The sequence below is a fragment of the Gymnoscopelus microlampas genome (genome assembly GCF_963454915.1).
Source record: "Gymnoscopelus microlampas genome assembly, chromosome: 15".
NCBI classification, from domain to species: Eukaryota; Metazoa; Chordata; class Actinopteri; order Myctophiformes; family Myctophidae; genus Gymnoscopelus; species Gymnoscopelus microlampas.
The window spans coordinates 31,891,494-31,910,977 of NC_139952.1; the positions used below are offsets into that span (position 1 = coordinate 31,891,494).

Genomic DNA, 19,484 nt, shown 5'->3' on the forward strand with positions numbered 1-19,484 from the left:
GTGTGTGTGTGTGTGTGTGTGTGTGTGTGTGTGTGTGTGTGTGTGTGTGTGTGTGTGTGTGTGTGTGTGTGTGTGTGTGTGTGTGTGTGTGTGTGTGTGTGTGTGTGTGTGCGCGCGCGCGCGTGTGTGTGTCAGACACATACCACAGACTGGATGCATGCTTTGGCTTGTCATGTTGTGTGCCCCATGACAAGACCTGACAGGATGCTAAATAATTAGATTTCACACCATGCTAAAATGCTGGGGTATACTGTATATTCCACAATGGTATCCTTCCAAATAAACATCCATTTTTTTGAGGGAATGGCACAGAATCAATTTGCCACAATTCACATTGGGCACAGAGGTGAATAAAGACGTGTAGACATGATTCCTAATCTTGGCTAGGCTCAAGCACACCTGCATGTACAAATGTCTCTCATACATTTGATTAAATAAAAATCTAAAATCACTCCCAACACCTACAATATAAAGCACCAGTAAAACCAGTACAGAGCAGAATTTTCCCTATTTTTTTTTATGTAGTAGCCATTTATTTTTTATTTTTTTGTCGTTATGCCAATTAACCCATTATGACCGGGACCGCATCTGTATCATTTTAGATTTCTTTGGCTATTCAAAAATAGCAGATATACAAGCTCTAAGCTTGTAGATCTGCTATTTTTGAAAAATCGAAAAAAAAAAAAAATATATTTTTTTTTTCAAAAATCAGAAATACAGAAAATAACCGATCTACGAGCTTACAACGCATCACGCTGCGGCGCGTTGTGAGCTTGTAGACAACACCCAAGCACAACCAAACACAAAATGACTTGTCTTAGCTCAACTGGATCTCTTCTCCACTAGTCCCTACTCCCTCCCTAACATTTTAGTCTAGTTTTAATTTGTTGACAAAACTGTCACCATAGTTAGCTTTAGTAGTAGGTAGTTGCCGAAAAATGTTCGTCATAGTTTTAGTCGACGAAGCAAACTGACACTGTGGGAGCCAACCCAGGGCAAAGCCAGGAAAGGCAAAAGGTGCACCACCTACGACCTATGTAGATACACCGTGGCGTGACAGCTTAGCTAATAACACTGTAGAGCTCAAGACCCTGAGGTTAGATTGGAGAGTGCAGATGGCAGCGATTCAGGAGTCCCGAGTTGGTGTTAGCTAGAGCGCACTCTCGCATCGCAATCTATATATACTTCGTCATGCGACCAATAATGAAAATATCCAATCCACAAGCTCACAACACGCCGCACTGCAACGCATTGTGAGCTTGTAGAGCTGCAATATTTTTGCTACTTTTGAGTATTGTTTGGAAAGGGAGGCCAGGCTGAAAGCGGTTAATAGTTTTCTTTTGGCTGTCCCTAGCTGGGAAATCATTCGATTCCAAAATGTCTCTTTGATTTATCCCTACATTCCAGCCCTTTAACTTGTGACAACAACAATCCCTGGTTGTTGTCCGACATGTCGCGGTCTGCCTAACGACTCCAAAAGCCGCTAGGCACTTCTAATTTCTGGGGTGACATTTTGTCAATATCCCTTTCACTACCTCTCTCAGCAGCCTCCACAATGTCTTTCCCCCACTCAGTTACCCAGGCTGATAGGGATGGTGTTGGATCCTCAAGGTCACCGGTGTGGTTGAAATTATTGGTATGCGTGGCCCAAAGTCGAGCAAAGTCAAAAACACTGTGGCATGTTTTTTTTGTACATCCTTGGGCAGCCTGTGAAGTGAAGTAAGCGAGCAAATACGGCTCTCCATGTGCATATAGAACTGAAACGTTCCCACAAATCCCAAATTTAATAAAACATTCATAAATAAAATGTGTTTTTAAATAACATTTTTGAAAATGTTCGCCTATAATGACATGCCCAAAATGTGTTAAAGTGGTTATATCTACTGTTGGACAAAGTATATACTCATGTATTGAAAAGTACTTAATTATGAGAAATTATAATAAATAGTGAAAATAGTCGATCTACAAGCTCACAACATGTCGTTGTGAGCTTGCAGATCGGCTATTTTCACTATATTTTAAATAAGGCTTAAGTGGTTAATTCATATTATATTTTTTGGAAGTTTAGGTGTCCCTTCCTAGAAATCAGTCAAAAAGTACAACATTTCTACTTAAAATGTAGGGGCGTGAAAGTCATCAGCTTGCAAAACAAAAACAAAACAAAAAACTCAAAAAAACGTACTTAACTTACAGTACTCAAGTAAATGTACTTGTAGTTAACGTCCACCACTGGTTATATATCATGTTAGTAGAGGCATTGCCCAGGCTGTCACAGGTGTGAAAAGCTGTCATTCTAAATGGATCAGCTTTTAATTTGACATTCATGACGGGAAGGCGTCCACACATGGCTCCATGTCTCCCAGGCAGGGCAAGACACGGAGAAAAGCCATCCGTCTTGAATGCAGTGCACGGACGGACGGGGGGTAAAAGGGTCACAGCCAGGCCTCTCAGGTAAACACGTACGTGTCTCTTATCGGGGAATCCGAGTCCAGGTCCACACTTTTTTTCCACGCAGGTTCAAAGCCGTGTCTCCCAGGTACAGGGAATGTCTCTGTCATCTCTGTGAATGGTTCATCTTAAGCACTGATGTTGCCATTCCCGGGCGCCATATAACAGATGGCGGTGTTAAATCTGAATGATGTAGTACACGTCCCTGGTGGACTTTGTTTTCTTCCATCGTCATTACTCTTCCGTTCCTCTGTGATAAATTTGAAAGAGTCCGGGAGGGCATTAGCAGAGGCACAGAGGAGACCAGGCTGGTTTCGGGGACAGCCTCTCTCTCTCTCTCTCTCTCTCTCTCTCTCTCTGTTCTCGTACACGGGTAACAGCTCTGGTATGTCATCTGCATGGGAAGCGAACATTTCCACACCAATCAGGACAGAAAGGACAGTGAATCCTTGACTGACAATGGTGCCTTGATCCCTCCATCGCCGTGTGTAATCATGGGTTTACGTTCCACAAGATTTAACAATATCGATTTAATTTAGCGCCGGAGAGAAAAAAAAGAGAACACAGAGCAGTCTTGATTGTACAGAATAGAACTCGCTGATGATTTCTGCAGACAACAATAGGCCGAATGAAGATCGTTGGAAAGGATGAAAAAAAAGCAGCATTACCGTTTGTCCAGGGCAAGATAAAGTTTGTCTGATTTAAAAAGGAAACTGTATTCGTGGTATAGACAGACCCGTGATTGCTCAGCATGAGGGCTGATTGCACTGCAATCTGCACAGCTAAAGGTCCTGCTATGGTGTCACAAAGACGGGTAAAATGGGAAATGGCCCACGTTCAGAGCTTTACAATTACAATCATCATTTGTATGGTGTGCATATGGCCATTCATGTGGCTTTTGGACCCAAATGAGTGTAGCCAGACGATCAGAGCTCTCCACCTGCCGATACGTCTGGGGACGTCTACATTCAATGTAAAACAGTAGAGAAAACCTTACAAACCTACTGTATACACTGCTTTGAAAACAAATATCGCTGACCCAATATGAAGGACTGCCCTAAAGTCTTTACATTGGTTGTCCAATGCTAATTAATAGAATGACACCACAAAATGCTGTGTGTGTTTATGTGTGTGTGTGTGTGTGTGTGTGTGTGTGTGTGTGTGTGTGTGTGTGTGTGTGTGTGTGTGTGTGTGTGTGTGTGTGTGTGTGTGTGTGTGTGTGTTTGGCGGTTAGGATTGGGCATTTAGGAGTTAGGATTGTAGATATACCTAATTTATACTTAACTGAGTGCCAGTGTTGTGCACCGGAAATAGGCGATCTAGCTCACACCTAGTAAATCGCCTATTTTCAGCTTTAGGGTTATAGTTAAAAACGGCAAAGTTGTGTGTGCTTGTGTGTGTGTTATTTTGAAGAGGAGCTCTCGAGAAAAGAGAACCAATTCTGCTGATCCGCCCAAAATATATCCAACCCCAGTTCTGTGTGTATTCTTCCTCTGTTCCCCTCTCCTACGGTAACACAGTTCTCTTCTTGTACTGAGATTTACACTTGTTCCTGTGGGGATGTGTCTGCCCTTTTAAAAACACTGTCACACAGCTATCCTTGTGACTGCCGCCCCTGGGGGATCTGGACGACGAGGGCTCTGTGGCGTGCCCAATCGAGGTGGAAGGGAATTTTGCGCACGTACGGCGCCGGCAGGCCCCAGCGGTCTCGCAGGTGTCAAATATGAAATATAAAGCTCTGAACACAGCAGAGCTGCGAGTGCCGGCCTCGGCGCGACCTCTCCCAGGGTCCGGGGCCAGAGCCAGGAAGGAACGCACCCGTGTTCCCTCATAGCAGGGGTTCCCAAGCGTGTACTGTATACAGGCTCCAGACAGGCTTTTGTTTTTGTTGTTGGAAATGTTTAGGAAAGTTTATAAAAACAGGATATTTACTCACAACTCATAAAATAAGCGTTCACGGTCACGACCCTATGACTGATAAACTGACCTATAGAGAGATCAGCTTCTTGGACACCAACAGAATCAGCCAACTGATTAAGAAGGCGTGGTAGTGTCTGAGAGGATGATGCTGTCCCAGCTCCATGCCATCATGTGGGAGGGAGAGGGTGGGAGACAATGTCCCACACCCTCTCTCCATGATGAACTGGTCAACAGAAGGAGCACGTTCAGTGGGAGACTCATTATGCCAAAAATGTACCTCTGAGGCACAGGAGGTCATCCCTACCTGGCCATTAAACTTTACAACGCCTAGGGGGAATTTAATCGATTGGACTGACGTACGAGTATAGGCTTACAGATGTACAACTTAATTGTTGATTTTATAAATCCTATGCTTTATTATGTATTGCCTTGGATGTGCTTTGCTGACGAGAGCGGCTGTGTTTCTTAATTTCACTTCAGGGATTAAATAAAGTATTTCTATTCTATTCTATTCTCAGCCGACGATGAAAAGAAATTAAAGAGGCTCTCCACGTTGTCTCCTTCAGTCTCCTTGACCTTACGCCCGATTAATACACAGCGGCTGCACCTTCACTTGGCTCTCCTGAGACCAGGGCCCTACACACAGCTTTTAACAAGATGATAACGTTGCTTTTATCGTATAAACGCTAAAAGACAGGGAGCCAGGAGGGCTGTGATCATGAGCGTACTGATGGCTGCTCCACGTGCCGTCACAGACAGGGTACACACTGTACAAATGTCTCAGAGTTCATCTAACACTCTGTGATGGCTGTCATGCTGAGGTGATCCTTAAAGGGATTGTGGGCAAGTTCAGAGATGAAAAAAACTATTGTCAAACACCGCACCTCCACAGATCTGCAAGCTTGCAACGCATCGCTTCACGCCGCGTTGCGAGCTTGTAAATCTGCTATTCTCACTATTTTGGGTCCCGGGGAAAACATTTGATTTCTCTTTTGGGTCTTGGGCTAAAAGGTTTAGGAACCGCTGCTCTAAACGATGCAAATAATGTCTTGAAATGGATTTCTGGGTGTCTACGTAGTCTTAACTGTCATGTCTGCAGGTTTGGATAGGTTCATTGGTTCATGCCTTTCAAGTGTAAATGCCTTACGTTTAGGCCAACTGCTCCTGCAGGGCAGTATATATAGGTTCAGTAATAGCATAAAGGAATGTTTGGAACTTTGAGCCGTTAACATAACATGTTGTAACATAATTGAACTCAGTCCTTTTATTATTCTATGATGCGATGATTAGTGTCAATGTCAGCCAGAAACCATATCTACACGTACAGTACATATGTCTAAGACCATTACCAGTTGTCAGTTTTGTCTCCCGTCAACACTGTTTTATGTGTATGCATGGGAGCGTGCGTGCGTGCGTGCGTGCGTGCGTGCGTGCGTGCGTGCGTGCGTGCAACCTACAGACAGTCATACAGGGTGACCCCAATAGAATTTAATTTTTAAAGAATAATAAATGAGATAATGGATACAATGTTTACAAGGTACTGTATACAAGATTTCCATCCGACAGTAATGATATGTAGCAAGCACAATGAAATATATATTATAGAGAGAGAGAGAGAGAGATAATTCACATCATTAGCCTGCACAGCATTACAAGAAACTCTCTTTCAGAGAAGGGACGCCTTTGGAAACCATTCATGTATTTAAAAAAAAAAAAGACAAGAAAGAAAAAGAAAACGTGGAACCACACACGGCAGCTGGGTTTCTGCTACTTAGACTAACAGCATGACAGAAAGTATATGGTAAACGTTGTGCTTGTTATATCCTGCAGCAACTGAAGCCCTTCCACGCACTTAACGCTCAGATATACTGGACTGGGAGTTCCTTAAGGCGTTGCGAGGCATTGTTAAGGAGACATTCGTGTCTTGTGTGTGCGTGTGTGTGTGTAGCCTCTCTCTGTTCAGGGCTTATACAGTTCTCCAGCTGGGACCCCTGCCGCCATCACTCCCCTCAGGCTGAAGGCAAAGGAGGCCAGACCTTTGTCTACCAGAAATGTGATGAATGGAAGGACTGGGAATATGATGCCTAGCGTCCCTGTTCTGGGCATGTCGTAATAGGTGAACATTTGTTGGAAAATAGCCTGTCTACAAGCTCAAAATGCGTTACAAGGTGACACGAGGTCAGCTTGTAGAAATTAGGTGTTGAGGGGTAAAAAAGGAGGGGGGCAAATACAGACCCCCGGGGGAACCCCAGTCATGAAGTATATAGGGTTTAAGTGTTTAATTTATGCAGTCGGTGGGATAGGGTAACCTTGATCGGTTCAGTACAGCTATGTTTTCTTTTTTTTCTGTTTGCCCTAGTAATGTCTGTCGGTGACGTATGAAGGCAGGAAATCTCAAGTCCTTCGCCCTGACAATCCCACTCAGTGCCTATTTATTATTCCTGTCCAAACGCTAATTAAGGCCAAATATATTGTGGTGTTTACAAGACAAAACAACTTGACAAAACGGAACACCGCGCTGCACAAAGTGTGCTCACAGATGCTGGTAGGATAGAGACCACACCCAATGAATTCAGCAGACTTTAAGCATACTACAATGCTGCTTTTCATTATAATACGCGTTCACCATGCCAGCTCGCGATACTGCAAACTCGTTAGCCAAAACGCGAGGCGTAGGAAACACACACAAAAAGAGGAAAAACAAAGAACTGAAAACCAGCTGTCTCTGGAGGAGGCACAGTCGTCTCCTGTGTTCGGGGCCCATTAGTTGCCTTGTCTCTGTACAGATAATGTAGGAAAATCTCAGAGTTTATACCGAGCCTCCAGCCTTTTCATGACGGAGTCCATTTGTCTTCTGCCCAAAGCATCACACAATTATTCACATCAAGGCGGCTTTTAAAACAAATAGCCGCTAGATGCTGAAGGCCAGTGCCTGCCTTTAGACCCACGATGAGGATCTTTACATCTAACAGACACTTCAACATGAGCCCCCAAGAGTCTCAGAAGAGAATACAGAGAGAGAAAGAGAGAAGGAGACAGAGAAAGATAGACTATAAGGGAGACAGAAAGAGATAGACTAAGGGAGACAGAGAAACAGAGAGACAGAGAGAGATAGACTAAAGGACACAGAGAGAGGGACAGACAGGCAGGCAGACAGACAGACAGACAGACAGACAGACAGACAGACAGACAGACAGACAGACAGACAGAGTTCTAGATACACAAGGAAGAGAGGAAGAAGAAGAAGAAGAAGAAGAAGAAGAAGAAGAAGAAGAAGAAGAAGAAGAAGAAGAAGAAGAAGAAGAAGAAGAAGAAGACAACAGAGAGTGGGAACAGGAACAGAGAAAGACAGAGAAGGGGGGAGAAAATCTAGTCCAAAAAGAGAGGGAATAAAATATGGACACGGCCTGGGTGACACAAGCACAAAAGAAGCCATTGAACATCCCTCTGACAAAAACAAAAATAACAAGGGGCAGAATAATATGTTGTTGTTTTTTGGTGTGATTTCCCCTATAAAAGACAGACCAGACAGAAAAAGAAAGCAATTTTTGGCACTCACAGTATTCTTACAATCACTCCCTCTTTTCTATGTACTGTAGAGTAGACGATTATTTTCTTTTCCCATTTAGAAATCATGCCAATTAACCCCCCCACCCCCCCCCCCCAAAAAAACACACACACCTTCTGTGTTGCCACTGCCATTAGCTCACCTGCCATTGAGGAGCCCCCAAAGGGAAGGCACTGACAGGCGCCGCTCCAGCCCATATAATATAATAGGAGTGTGTGCAGCGACAAAGAAATAATTCAGCAATTTTTGGCACTCAAAGTATTCTTACAATCATTCCCTCGTTTTTCATTTATTTACTGCTGTCGTTATGCCAATTAATCACAACGCGTCGCAAATGTATCAAATTGTGAGCTTATAAATCAGCAATTTTCTTGGCGTGGAGGGAAAAAAGAGCAGACCAAGTACAGTGTGTAAATAAACAAACAAAAAACACGTGTTTATTTACACAATACTGATGATAGTGCTGGCAAGGAAGTCTATGAAGCCATCGAGAAAAAGTTTAAACTGCAACACAGTTGTAAACAATATGTAGTGGGGGTCCCTGCTTTATCTCTCTTTCTCTCTCTCTCTCAGCTAAGGGGTCTTTGGCCTGAAAAACGTTGAAGACCCCTGCTGTACATCATCCGTATCACGAGTTGAGGCGAGTTGAGAGGAGCACAACACAGTCTAAAACGGGGTTAAAACGTGAAGGCAGTCGGACGTAAAGAACATCGTGTTACACAGCTACAAGATGGATAAAACGGGGCGACACCCTAGCGGCACGAAGCACGAAGGCTTTTGACCTTATGTGACATGGTGAGGGTGATAGCTCCCTGGATATAAGAAAATCAATACGCTGCATTTAGCCGTGCAGGGGCCACTGTTAAATGGAGCAACCTGCTACCTAGACAGTTTGTTTTGCATTGACACCGGACAGCGGTAAACACAGTGGATCTAACAAACTTTCGGAATTGAAAGAGCGTTTAAAATGAAGCTAATCGATCAGGCTAATTATCTGTAATGAACGGATTGTGCTCAGCCGGGACCGCTTGCTGGACGCAATATATAGGAACAGTTTAATTTTGAAACCCTCGTGAGCCCTCAGTCTAAGTCGTGGGTCTTTAACAGGGGGTCCTCAGAGTAACTATGGGGTCTAACAAATCTTCGTGTGATGGGGAACATTAGCCGAAAATAGCAGATCCACAGCGCGAGGCGTTGGGTTGGGGGAAAAGAAAAAGCCAAAAATAAGTTGCCTAAAAATATTGAGGGAATTTAAAACAAATCTTGAGAACTGATTTAGAAGGCATTTGTAGAATCGGCCTCAGGTCTTAAGGTTAATCCACTACAATTATTTTGACGTTTAGTCACTTTTTAGATTATTTATATTATTAATACAAAACCCTATTTTTTATACTTCGGCTATTTGAAAATGGCCGATCTAAAAAGCTCACAACGAATCACGTGAGCTTGTACATCTGCTACTTTTGAAAAAAAAAGAAAAAAGTTTGACAAAAACATCTACTTCTTCCACCACTGACATTACATCTTTTTAAAGCGATTTTTTGGACATTTCTGCTTTATTTCTGACAGTGACAGTGTGAGAGAGCGAGACAGAGAGGAAAGATTGGAAAGGCATCAAACTGCCTCTGGTTGGGTTCGAACCGGGGTCATCTACGGGTTAGTCCAACAAGCCAGACAACTCTTCCACAATCTCCGAGACAGAGACGCGACATCCACTTTCTTTTCTTGTCACTTTAAGCACATTTTGTTGCAATGTACAGACAGGTTGGCAGTACAAGCATTTGACAATTGTGTGAGTGGACCACCCAATCCGAAGACTTAAAATAATTTAACATATTCAGAGCATGTTTATTTTAATGATTTAATGATCAATCAATTGATTGTGTTCCGACTCGAATTAATATGGAGCAAACGTAGTATAGGCTACTTTATTGTTATTTATTATTAGTATCACGATGACAACACATTTTTCAAGGTTTTAAAGAAGAAAGTACCATTCATTTACAGATGTGCCACTTCAAAACTTCACACGTTACTGTTCTTTCCCTGATAGTGCCCTGAAAATGCATTTTTTCCCTCCCTTTTCTGCCCTTAAAATGCACTGTTTTGCCCCTGAAAAGAAGTTGTCACTACACACCCCCGTTTTTCCCTTCAACAGACATCCATATACATGAGAACAAAATAATGTGTGTTGAATAAGGTGTCAGACTCATTATGAGGCGAAAGGTGATTTGACCAGTTGCTCAAATTAATTAGCATCATAAAAGCACTGATCATCAAAATAATTCAGCATTTTAAATGCCCTTCTTTGTCCCTCTTATTGCCCTGGGAATCCCCTGAAAATGTACTGTCTTGGCGATGGCAGGACATGTGAAGTTTTGAAATGGCACATCTGTAACATACATTTCGTAATATTAATATTATTTTATCATTAAAGTCTTTGTATTTTCACAGTTATTTGGGGGCCCGCTTGCAATACCGTCACAGCCCACCAGTGGGCCCGGGCCCATACATTGGGAGACTTATTTATGCAGTATCTTACCAGGTAAGTTACCTATTTCATACAAGTTTTCCTTTTAAATATTGCTACTGGGCCTGTATCCTTTACACCTACGACATCTACTTCATTAATATCAATGACTCTCATTGAACATTCACAACCGGCACACTTTGCATAATACACTTTACACAGTGTCTGCAAAAGCACAGGTCTGGAAATCCTGTCAACAACGGCAGGAATTACATTCTCATTCGTATTCACCTGACTGATTACAGGCTGATATTTCAAGACCTCAGACGGCATTTTATCTTTAAAAAGATAAAAAAAGAAAAGATAAAATGATCTTTTATTTGATCTTTTTTTTTTATGGTTATCAAAGTCACCTCTGATTGTGGTTGGCCTGTGTCTAGAAGAAAGCAGCCCAACATCAAGGGGATTAGGTTTGGAAGGAGGAGGTACTTACTTCTGTCCTTGATTACTGTAGCTGGTGTCGTAGGATTCGTACCCCTGGTCGTCGTAGGCTGTTCCATATCCATCTTCGTAGTCCTAAAAAAGAAGAAAAAATAAACTATGATAATAGGGACAAATGATAGATATCACATAATGAAGGCAAAACGAGGCAAAAGCTGAAAAGTGCAATTCGCCATTACACTAACGTCTACAACCGGGGTCTTCAACGTTTTTCAGGTCAAGGACCCCTTAACTGAGAGAGAGATGAAGCAGGGACCCCCATTATACATTGTATAACATTATGTTGCAGATGTTTTCATAGATTTAATAAACTTGTTTGACTGTACTGTCATCAGTGTTGTGTAAATTCATGTATTTTTGGTTTGTTGACTTTCTATTAATATGATGTATTTTCAGATCCTTTAACCACTTAAACCCTCAGTACTTAGTAAACTTGACCGTTGGTGCTTGGTTTGCTCTTTTTTCCCTCTAAACCAAACCTCTTTGCCAAAAATAGTCCATCGACAAGCTCACAACGAAGGTGTTGTGTGCTTGTAGATCTGCTATTTTTCGACAATGTTCCCCTCAAAATAGGGATTATAGGGTTCAAGTGTTAATGTAAAAAAAAGAAAAAAAGTTCCAATGACACAAATATTTGGCGGCCTGTAGTAACTCTGAGAACCCTAGGGGTCCCGAACCCCCTGTTGAAGACCCCTGGTCTAAAATGCAGAGGTGGCTGTATAACACAAAGGAGAGGTACGGTATGTGTGCAGTGTACGTAGGCATTCTATTCCTGGCAGCAACGGCTGACAGTGTCAGACTCAGCAGCAGCAGCAGAGCCCAGGCACACCGCACCGTCACAGCGAAGCCGCCCCTCTCTGCCCTTCTCTCAGTGTCAAGTGAGTGACGCCAAAAAACGCCAAGACCCCGCGTCCTGGCTGCGTTTCATCACCGGCTCAAAGGATGAGCCTCAGAACATCTGTGTGCGCTCTGGCAGCAGTGTTGCCAGATTCAAGATGTGAGAGAGATAAGCAACCATGGGTCTAGGAAAACAAGCCCAAAAGAAGCGACGAGGCCACCTTGAGCACGTTAAACCTACTGTATACCGGTACGTCAGCTATTTGAAAATAGCCGATCTACGAGCTCACAACGCGTTGCGATGAGCAACTTTATTTTTTAGATGGGGTGTTCGCGGACAAATACATATTAATCTGGGGGTGAAAATGTTTAAGAACCATTGGTTTATAAACAACATTAGGAAACAAGCCCAAATAAGCAAAGTTCTATACACAAGCCCCAAAAAAATGCAACCCGCACACAACTACAGCACCAATATTTACAAGCAACTTTACAGAAAAACAAGCCCCAAAGTCGCTTATAATAAGCACATATGGCAACACTGTCTGGCAGTCTGCACCGTCTCCCCCACCCACCCGCCAACACCACCACACCCCCCTGTTCGCCCCCGACCCCGACCGCCATTCGAGAGGCACATCAAACGGGACCAGTGCCGCACCCGTCCTAATTTGGGATAAATGAGACTTATGTTCCACAAAAGACATCGACCCCCAGTGACACGTCTCTTGTCCCCCCGCGCGTTTCTTCTTGCTAATTCCATCTGCCAACCGATTTGCACGCTCGGAATGGAATGTGGCGAGATCCAGCAAGCACCAGAAAAACACTCATCACATCCCCGTATTCTTATCAAAGGCCCTAATGCCTGATTAGAAACATGCATTTGCCAAATGACAGTGTTTGAATTTTTAGTCTTTTATCTTTAATCCGCCAGAAAAAAACTAACAAACTGAGTGTGTGAGGGAACTACAGTATACTGTGTATTAAGTTTGTTAAGTAACAGCGCTACGGTACACAACACTTGCTTGTTTCTGAGTAGCTCTGTTAATAATGTAGGTATTTTGGGACTCCAGTCAGTTGTCATTTGGGTATGGTACAAGGATTCGGTTATTTTTCGCACCAGTTTTTTTTCTCCATTTTAGTTCTGTTCATTTTGGTGTTTCCTTTTTAAAAACAGATTGTTAGTCAGAATGTGTGTCTCACTTGTGCCCACACCAGCAGGCAATTACAGACATGTTTTTAGCGGTGCCAACCGCTCTACACTTGACTTTTGACTTTTGTATGTCCGTCCGTCCGTCCGGCGGTTTCAGCACGGGATGAGCACGGCAAAGAAGCAAACAGCTATAACTTCAGTTTGCAGCATGCCACCAAGTCCAAATTTGGTATGTGGACTTAGACCACCAATAGGGACGAGCATGAATTGATGACGTTATCAAAAAGGGGTCCAGGGACCCCCAGCGCCCGTATGAGCACGGGATGAGCACGGGATTTTAAACAGCTATAACTCCAGTTTGCAGCATGCCACCAAATCCACATTTGGTATGTGGACTTAGACCACCAATAGGCACGAGCATGAATTGATGAAGTTATCAAAGAGGGGCCCAGGGACCCCCCGCGCCCGTATGAGCACGGGATGAGCACGGGATCTTAAACAGCTATAACTCCACTTTGCAGCATGCCACCAAGTCCACATTTGGTATGTGGACTTAGACCACCAATAGGCACGAGCATGAATTGATTAAGTTATCAAAGAGGGGTCCAGGGACCCCCCGCGCCTGTATGAGCACGGGATGAGCACGGGATTTTAAACAGCTATAACTCCTGTTTGCAGCATGCCACCAAGTCCACATTTGGTATGTGGACTTAGACCACCAATAGGGACCAGCATGAATTGCTGAAGCCCCGCCCCCTCTGTCTTCCCATTGGCTGGCCTTCAAACAGCTAGCCATAACTCAAGTTCGCAGCATGCTATGGAGTACAAATTTTGTACATGGACTAAAGCCATCAATAGGGACTAACTGTCATTACTTAAGCCCCGCCCCCTCTGTCTGCCCATTGGCTGGGCTTTAAACAGCCATCATTCCAGTTTGCAGCATGCTCCCAAGTACAAATTTGGTAAGTGGACTCAGACCACCAATAGGGACGCATTGAAATGAGTTAAGGCCCGCCCCAAAGGCACCGCTTCCTTCACACATGGGTGTGATTTTTGGCTCAGGCGAGAATACATCCATTTCCTATGTCTCTTGTGAATGCAGTCAGTCACTTGTTAACTCATTTCACTTTCAAAAGATTTAGTTTGTTGTTTATGAATAAAGTTAGTGTGTGCCCATAGCGGTTGTAAACTGGAAATGCACCCCTACCCCCAGGAAAAAAAACAAAACAAAACAAATTGATCTTTCTACAGGATTACAAAACTGTTTTGTTCTAACAAGGACAGTTTATTGTCACTTTTCTTAAAGGATAACACAGATTAAGAAAGAAAAAAACAACAACAACCGATAATATCTTGTGTTTTGGAAGATAAAGACCTTCTGGGAGAAAAGGAAACAGATTTTGGACTTGGCACGCAACAACGATTACACAAAGAAGAGAGTCAACAGGAAACAATAAGCCATTTGAAGTTCAGACGTACATCTGTGCACATGTCTACATAATCACAAATACTTTGTTATGGAGTCCACTTAATGTATAATAATTATCATCATCGTTTAGTCTGGTAACTGAAGAACCAAGCCTACCCTTAGACATAAATATTCATGAAAATAGTTTGGAGACTTACAATATGTAGACCAAGTAGGCCAAGCAATCGGTTCTGCACGCTAAAACTGCATCTACTGTACATCTCGGGTAATTGGAGATACAGCTAAATAACATGATTTTATCACTTATGGTTGGTTTGTGTATAAAATCTACTATCTACACTGCAAGGGGTCTTCAACAGGGTGTCCTCAGAGTTACTGCAGGGGGCCGCCAATTATTTGTGTGAAAGGATTTTTTTCCTTTTTACATTAACCGCTTGGACCCTAGCATCCCTAGGAGAACTTTAGCCAAAAATAGCAGATCTACAAGCTCACAACGCCTATGTGAGCTTGTAGATCTGCTATTTTTTGGCAAAGTGGTTTGGTGTAAAGGGAAAAAGAGCAGACCAAGTACAGAGCCAAAGGTCAAGTTTACTAAGTATTGAGGATTTGATGGTTAAATGTCCGAAATAAACAAAAAACATTAATGTACACAACATTGATGACAGTGCTGTCAAACAACTATGAAATCTATGAAAAAGTTTAATCTACAACACAATGTTAAACGATATGTAGGGAGGTCCCTGCTTCATCGCTCTCTCAGCTAAGGGGTCCTTGGCCTGAAGAACGTTGACTCGTTGAGGACCCCTGATCTATAGCATCTGCAGAGTAGCGGGTGTCAAATACAAATGGACATAAACAACACTGTAGGATCAGTTCTCTAGGGGGGCATCCGGGTGTTGCAGGGGTAAAGTACCTGCCCACCACTGGGGTCCAATATTACAAGTTTTTGATTCAAGACTTTGTTGAAAACAAATTCAAAGGAACAAAAGCACAACAAAGTCCGAAGTACACAAAAACATTTTCTGAAATGTTTTGAAAATCTTTGGCTATAATGACATGCCTAAAGTTACCAGGTTGAAAGTGTTTAATAGGGAAGTTTTGGAGGTAATAATAATAATAATATTATACTATAATAATAATAATGATAAAGCATTGGTACGCTTTCCTGCTCCATGCGTTTTACATTTCATTCATTTATTTCTTGTGAAAGACAAATGCTCTCGGAAACTCTGAGGAGTGGATTTTCCTTTTCCAGAATCCATTTAAAGATGGCTCCGTTACAGTGTATCAATTTCTTTTGCAAGATAAACAAGCCTGGTTATGAATATTGAATGATAGCAATCTCACCGAGATGACAAAACAGGCAAGACAGAAAAAACAAAAAGACAGTGGTGTCACCATGGTTGTGAAGGTAACATCTGATACAATAAAAATTACTCCTAGAATGAAAATCCAGAGATGAACCACAGCTTTGTTCGAAGAGCAGAGAGATTGGAATGAGCAGAATAACCACAAACCATAGTCAACAAACAAGAAATAGTCACATAAATAGTGCAGAGAGAGCAGTGTAGTGCCTCAAAAAGTAGGACAACAAGTCAACGATGGACCTCCTGTAGCATCTGTCTAAATAACATCTAGCACAACCTGATACGATTAGTGTTGAATGAATCCCGCTCTCGTCCCAACTTTTCCGCTCTCGGTGCTGTCGACTCACATTGGTCATCACGGTGATGCGTTAAGGACCACAATAAACTTTAACAACGGCATGTTATTTCTGTTTATTAGCCTAGCCAACACACTGTAATTGAGTTACAAGGAGAGCTGAGCGAGGGATTGGAGACGTGCTTGTTTTGTGAATCACGTCAGCGAGGCTAAAAATTACATCCAGGTTCTTCACTTTGCTATACTCTCTACTCTACTCTCCTCTCGTAGAGCAGTGGTTCTCGGCCTTTTCAGGCCGTGACCCCCCAAAATAATCATATTTGAACTGGGGACCCCCTAGCCTGGGACCAGACGAATCTGCGAGTGCAGCACTCTGCGATTTGGGTCTGGCTTCATAGAGAATCCATTTCCTGCTCCAGAAGACGGGGGTAACCAATCAGGGCCCAGTATTCGAATATGGGAGACTGTAATTGGTAGTTGGTTTGTAGGTCTAACCAATTGCGTCGAGAGTCACTGTTTTGATCCCGCCCCCTTGGAAAAAAAATGTCCTAATAGAAGCACCAGACTCATATCCACGCAGTGATATAGTCTGTCTACGCCAGGCTAGGGACCCCCACCCTGACAAGCACTTGGAATTGAAGGAGTTGAGGCATTACATTTTGTTTGACTCAGTTCCACACATAAATATGATGAAAATAGCAGATCTGCAAGCTCACAACGCCTCGGGCTTGTAGAGCTTGTAGATCGTCTGTTTTCATTTTTTTTTTTGCCTCTTTCTTATATTATTTGACAATTTGGCCAATGTTTGACCAGTTTTATAGTACAGTTTGTTGATTACTTTTGACGCAGTAATTGTCCAATTTATTTTCTTTATTATATATTTTTTTAATGTATTAAAACGGTCTTAAAAGTCCTTAAATTGTCACTTTACTGTCATGGGGGTCCTGACCCACAGGTTGAGAACCACTGTCGTAGAGGGTACTACACACTCTCGGGGCAACACACTGTGTAGGCACATCTTTACAGTGTGTCAGAGCCGGGGGTGGAAGGGAAGCAGTCGGCGGAAAGTGTAACCGACAGCGTTAAGGACGTTGGAGCCATTCATACTGGTGTAGTGCGTTTGCTTAAAAAAAATGTGCTGTAGAGAGCACAATAGAGACAAGGGTGCAGCGCTGTTAACGTTCCCAATTCTAAAACCGGATTAGTGTGACAGTGAGGAGAGAGAGAGGGATGGAGGGTATTTAAAAATGGAGACGGGGGGAGAGAGAGAGAGAGAGAGAAAGAGAGAGAGAGAGAGAGAGAGCAGCCTCCCCCCTCCCCTAAGTGAGTCTTTCATTTGTATGCCAGTGGATGGCTGAAAGGCGTGTTGTTAAAAGATAAGGACTGCCCTCTGAGGCCACTGAAGACTTACAGAGGGCCTGGCACGCCGTGTTAGAACAACAGTATCACAGCCGCGCCACGGCGCTTTACAATACCACTGGAACAGATAGGGGGAGGAGGCCGGCAGCACGTTCAAATACTCAGTGTTCATTTAACTCAAGAGTGTGTGCAAATGGAACCAAATGGACCCTTACGGGTCATTTGGTTCCATTTGTACACTCTGAGTTAAAAAAAACCTGTAAAGGTCTATTTGTGTTCTCTTCCGAGCTAAATTAACATTGGGGATTTAGCTGTGTGACATGAGGGAAAATTAAGGCTTATTTGGAGGCAGCGGACATGTTCGCAGCATATTACATGACAGTTATTTCAGAATCACTCAGTACGCACCTAAGAAGCATTGCATGTGTTGCCCACGCGCCGGCTTTTAGGTATTATTCCAAGTATTACATAAATGACACCAACACCGAGAGGAAAAACTGAAATGAAAAAATTGAGCAAATTAAATGAAGAACAGCATCTATTAATTAATAATATGCCTCCTGTCACCAGGAAAATTAATCTTCAGCGCCCTGTCTCTATTCAACCACTCCTCAATTCTCTTTTTGCACGATATTCTTTGGCCGATTCTGCCTTTATTTATAGTACACAGTGGGGATTGACAGGAAACGGGGAGAGAGAGACACGCAGCAAAGGTCGGGATTCGAACCTGCGATGCACTGTCAAGAGCCTATACTGTATGTGGTATGCACCTGGACCGCTAGGCAAGCGGGCACCCCACATCATTCTGAAATTAATACGATCACATTACTATCTAATACTTTATGTACCTGCGCTTGGTACAACTTGAATGATTTTTTAAAGGTGTTGTTGTTCCACTGAGTGTGTTCTTCTATGGTAGTACTGTAGTTACACTTACATTGTGTAATAAACCATTTATCTTTGAGCATATTCCAGAGTGCGGACTCCATTATTTCACTGCCAATAACAAATCCATATGAAGTTGAACTACTTGTCCCCCTGTCTTTTTTGCACACATCCTACAGACAATTACATTAATTTGATCATTTTAGTAATTAGTCTAAAATAAAATAAAAATTGAGCTGAGATCAGAGCTGGTCTGCGAAATCGGGAGAACAAATCCCCCCCCAAAAAAGAGGGGGAAAGAAAATGGCGCTGGTATGACTCCATATTTGCCCAAGTTTCAGCTCGATCCAACCAGGCCCGGATTGGCCGTCGGGAGGACCGGGACTATTCCCGGTGGCCTGCCCTCTAGTGGCCTGCCTGAAAAAAAAAAAGAAAAAAAACTTTTTTTTTTTTTTTTTTTTTTTTTTTTTGCATAAAAAAAAAAAATCAGGTCAGGCCAGCCATCCACAGCCAGCGCGGCGCTTAAGTGATGGATGCAGCAAAAAAAAATCTCTCCTAAGCTCAGGCCAGGCCAACCACAGTCAATTTCAATTCAATGCAGTCAGTGTTGCTTGCAGCTCAGTGCAGCTGCGGGCCTCCCCCCTACCTTTAACCCCCAAAAAGGCCCCCCTTTTGTAAGGCCCCCCAAAAATAAGCCCCCCCAAAAAAAAGGGCCCCCAAAAAAAAACGACGCGCGCTGCGCGCGCAGGGTGGCCTGGGTGGGCATGTATCTCCCGGCCAGATTTGGAGTCCCACTCCGGCCCTGGATCCAACTAACATTTTATTGTAAAATAAAAGTACAAATTTTGTGTGTGTGTGTGTGTGTGCACAAGAAATGTTGCGCTGATCGCTCCAGTGGTTTGTGAGATTAGCCCCGGAGTAACGTGCACACACACACGTACACATGCACAGACGCACGGACGCACGCTCACCTCCTAGCCTAAGCCATATTAATGCATGCTTACAACTGTGACACAGCGTCATCACACCCATGCCAGCTTCTCAAAAAGTGACTGATTATGATTACGTTCCGTGTTGTTTTTTCACGTGCGCTCCCACAGGCACTCATCAACATAGCAAAGGCACAGTCAGCGTGTGTCATGGCGTTATCAGCTGATGGCGCTCGGCAACAATGAACAAGTACATGCTTGTTTCTTGTACTCATTTGTTTATTTTGGTGGTTGAACAATTCTCTCTCACTTCCACTCAAGTGCTG

General features: G+C 43.2%; 1 protein-coding gene across 1 annotated transcript in view; it reads right to left on the bottom strand.

Annotated features, from left to right (window-relative positions):
* khdrbs3 (KH domain containing, RNA binding, signal transduction associated 3) overlaps nucleotides 1–19,484 on the bottom strand; it is a 135,886-nt gene that overhangs the window by 5,478 nt on the left and 110,924 nt on the right. Inside the window, exon 7 of the mRNA XM_084080128.1 lies at nucleotides 10,900–10,982. Coding sequence (XP_083936254.1) covers nucleotides 10,900–10,982 — 83 coding nt within the window. The remainder of the gene's footprint in view (nucleotides 1–10,899; nucleotides 10,983–19,484) is intronic.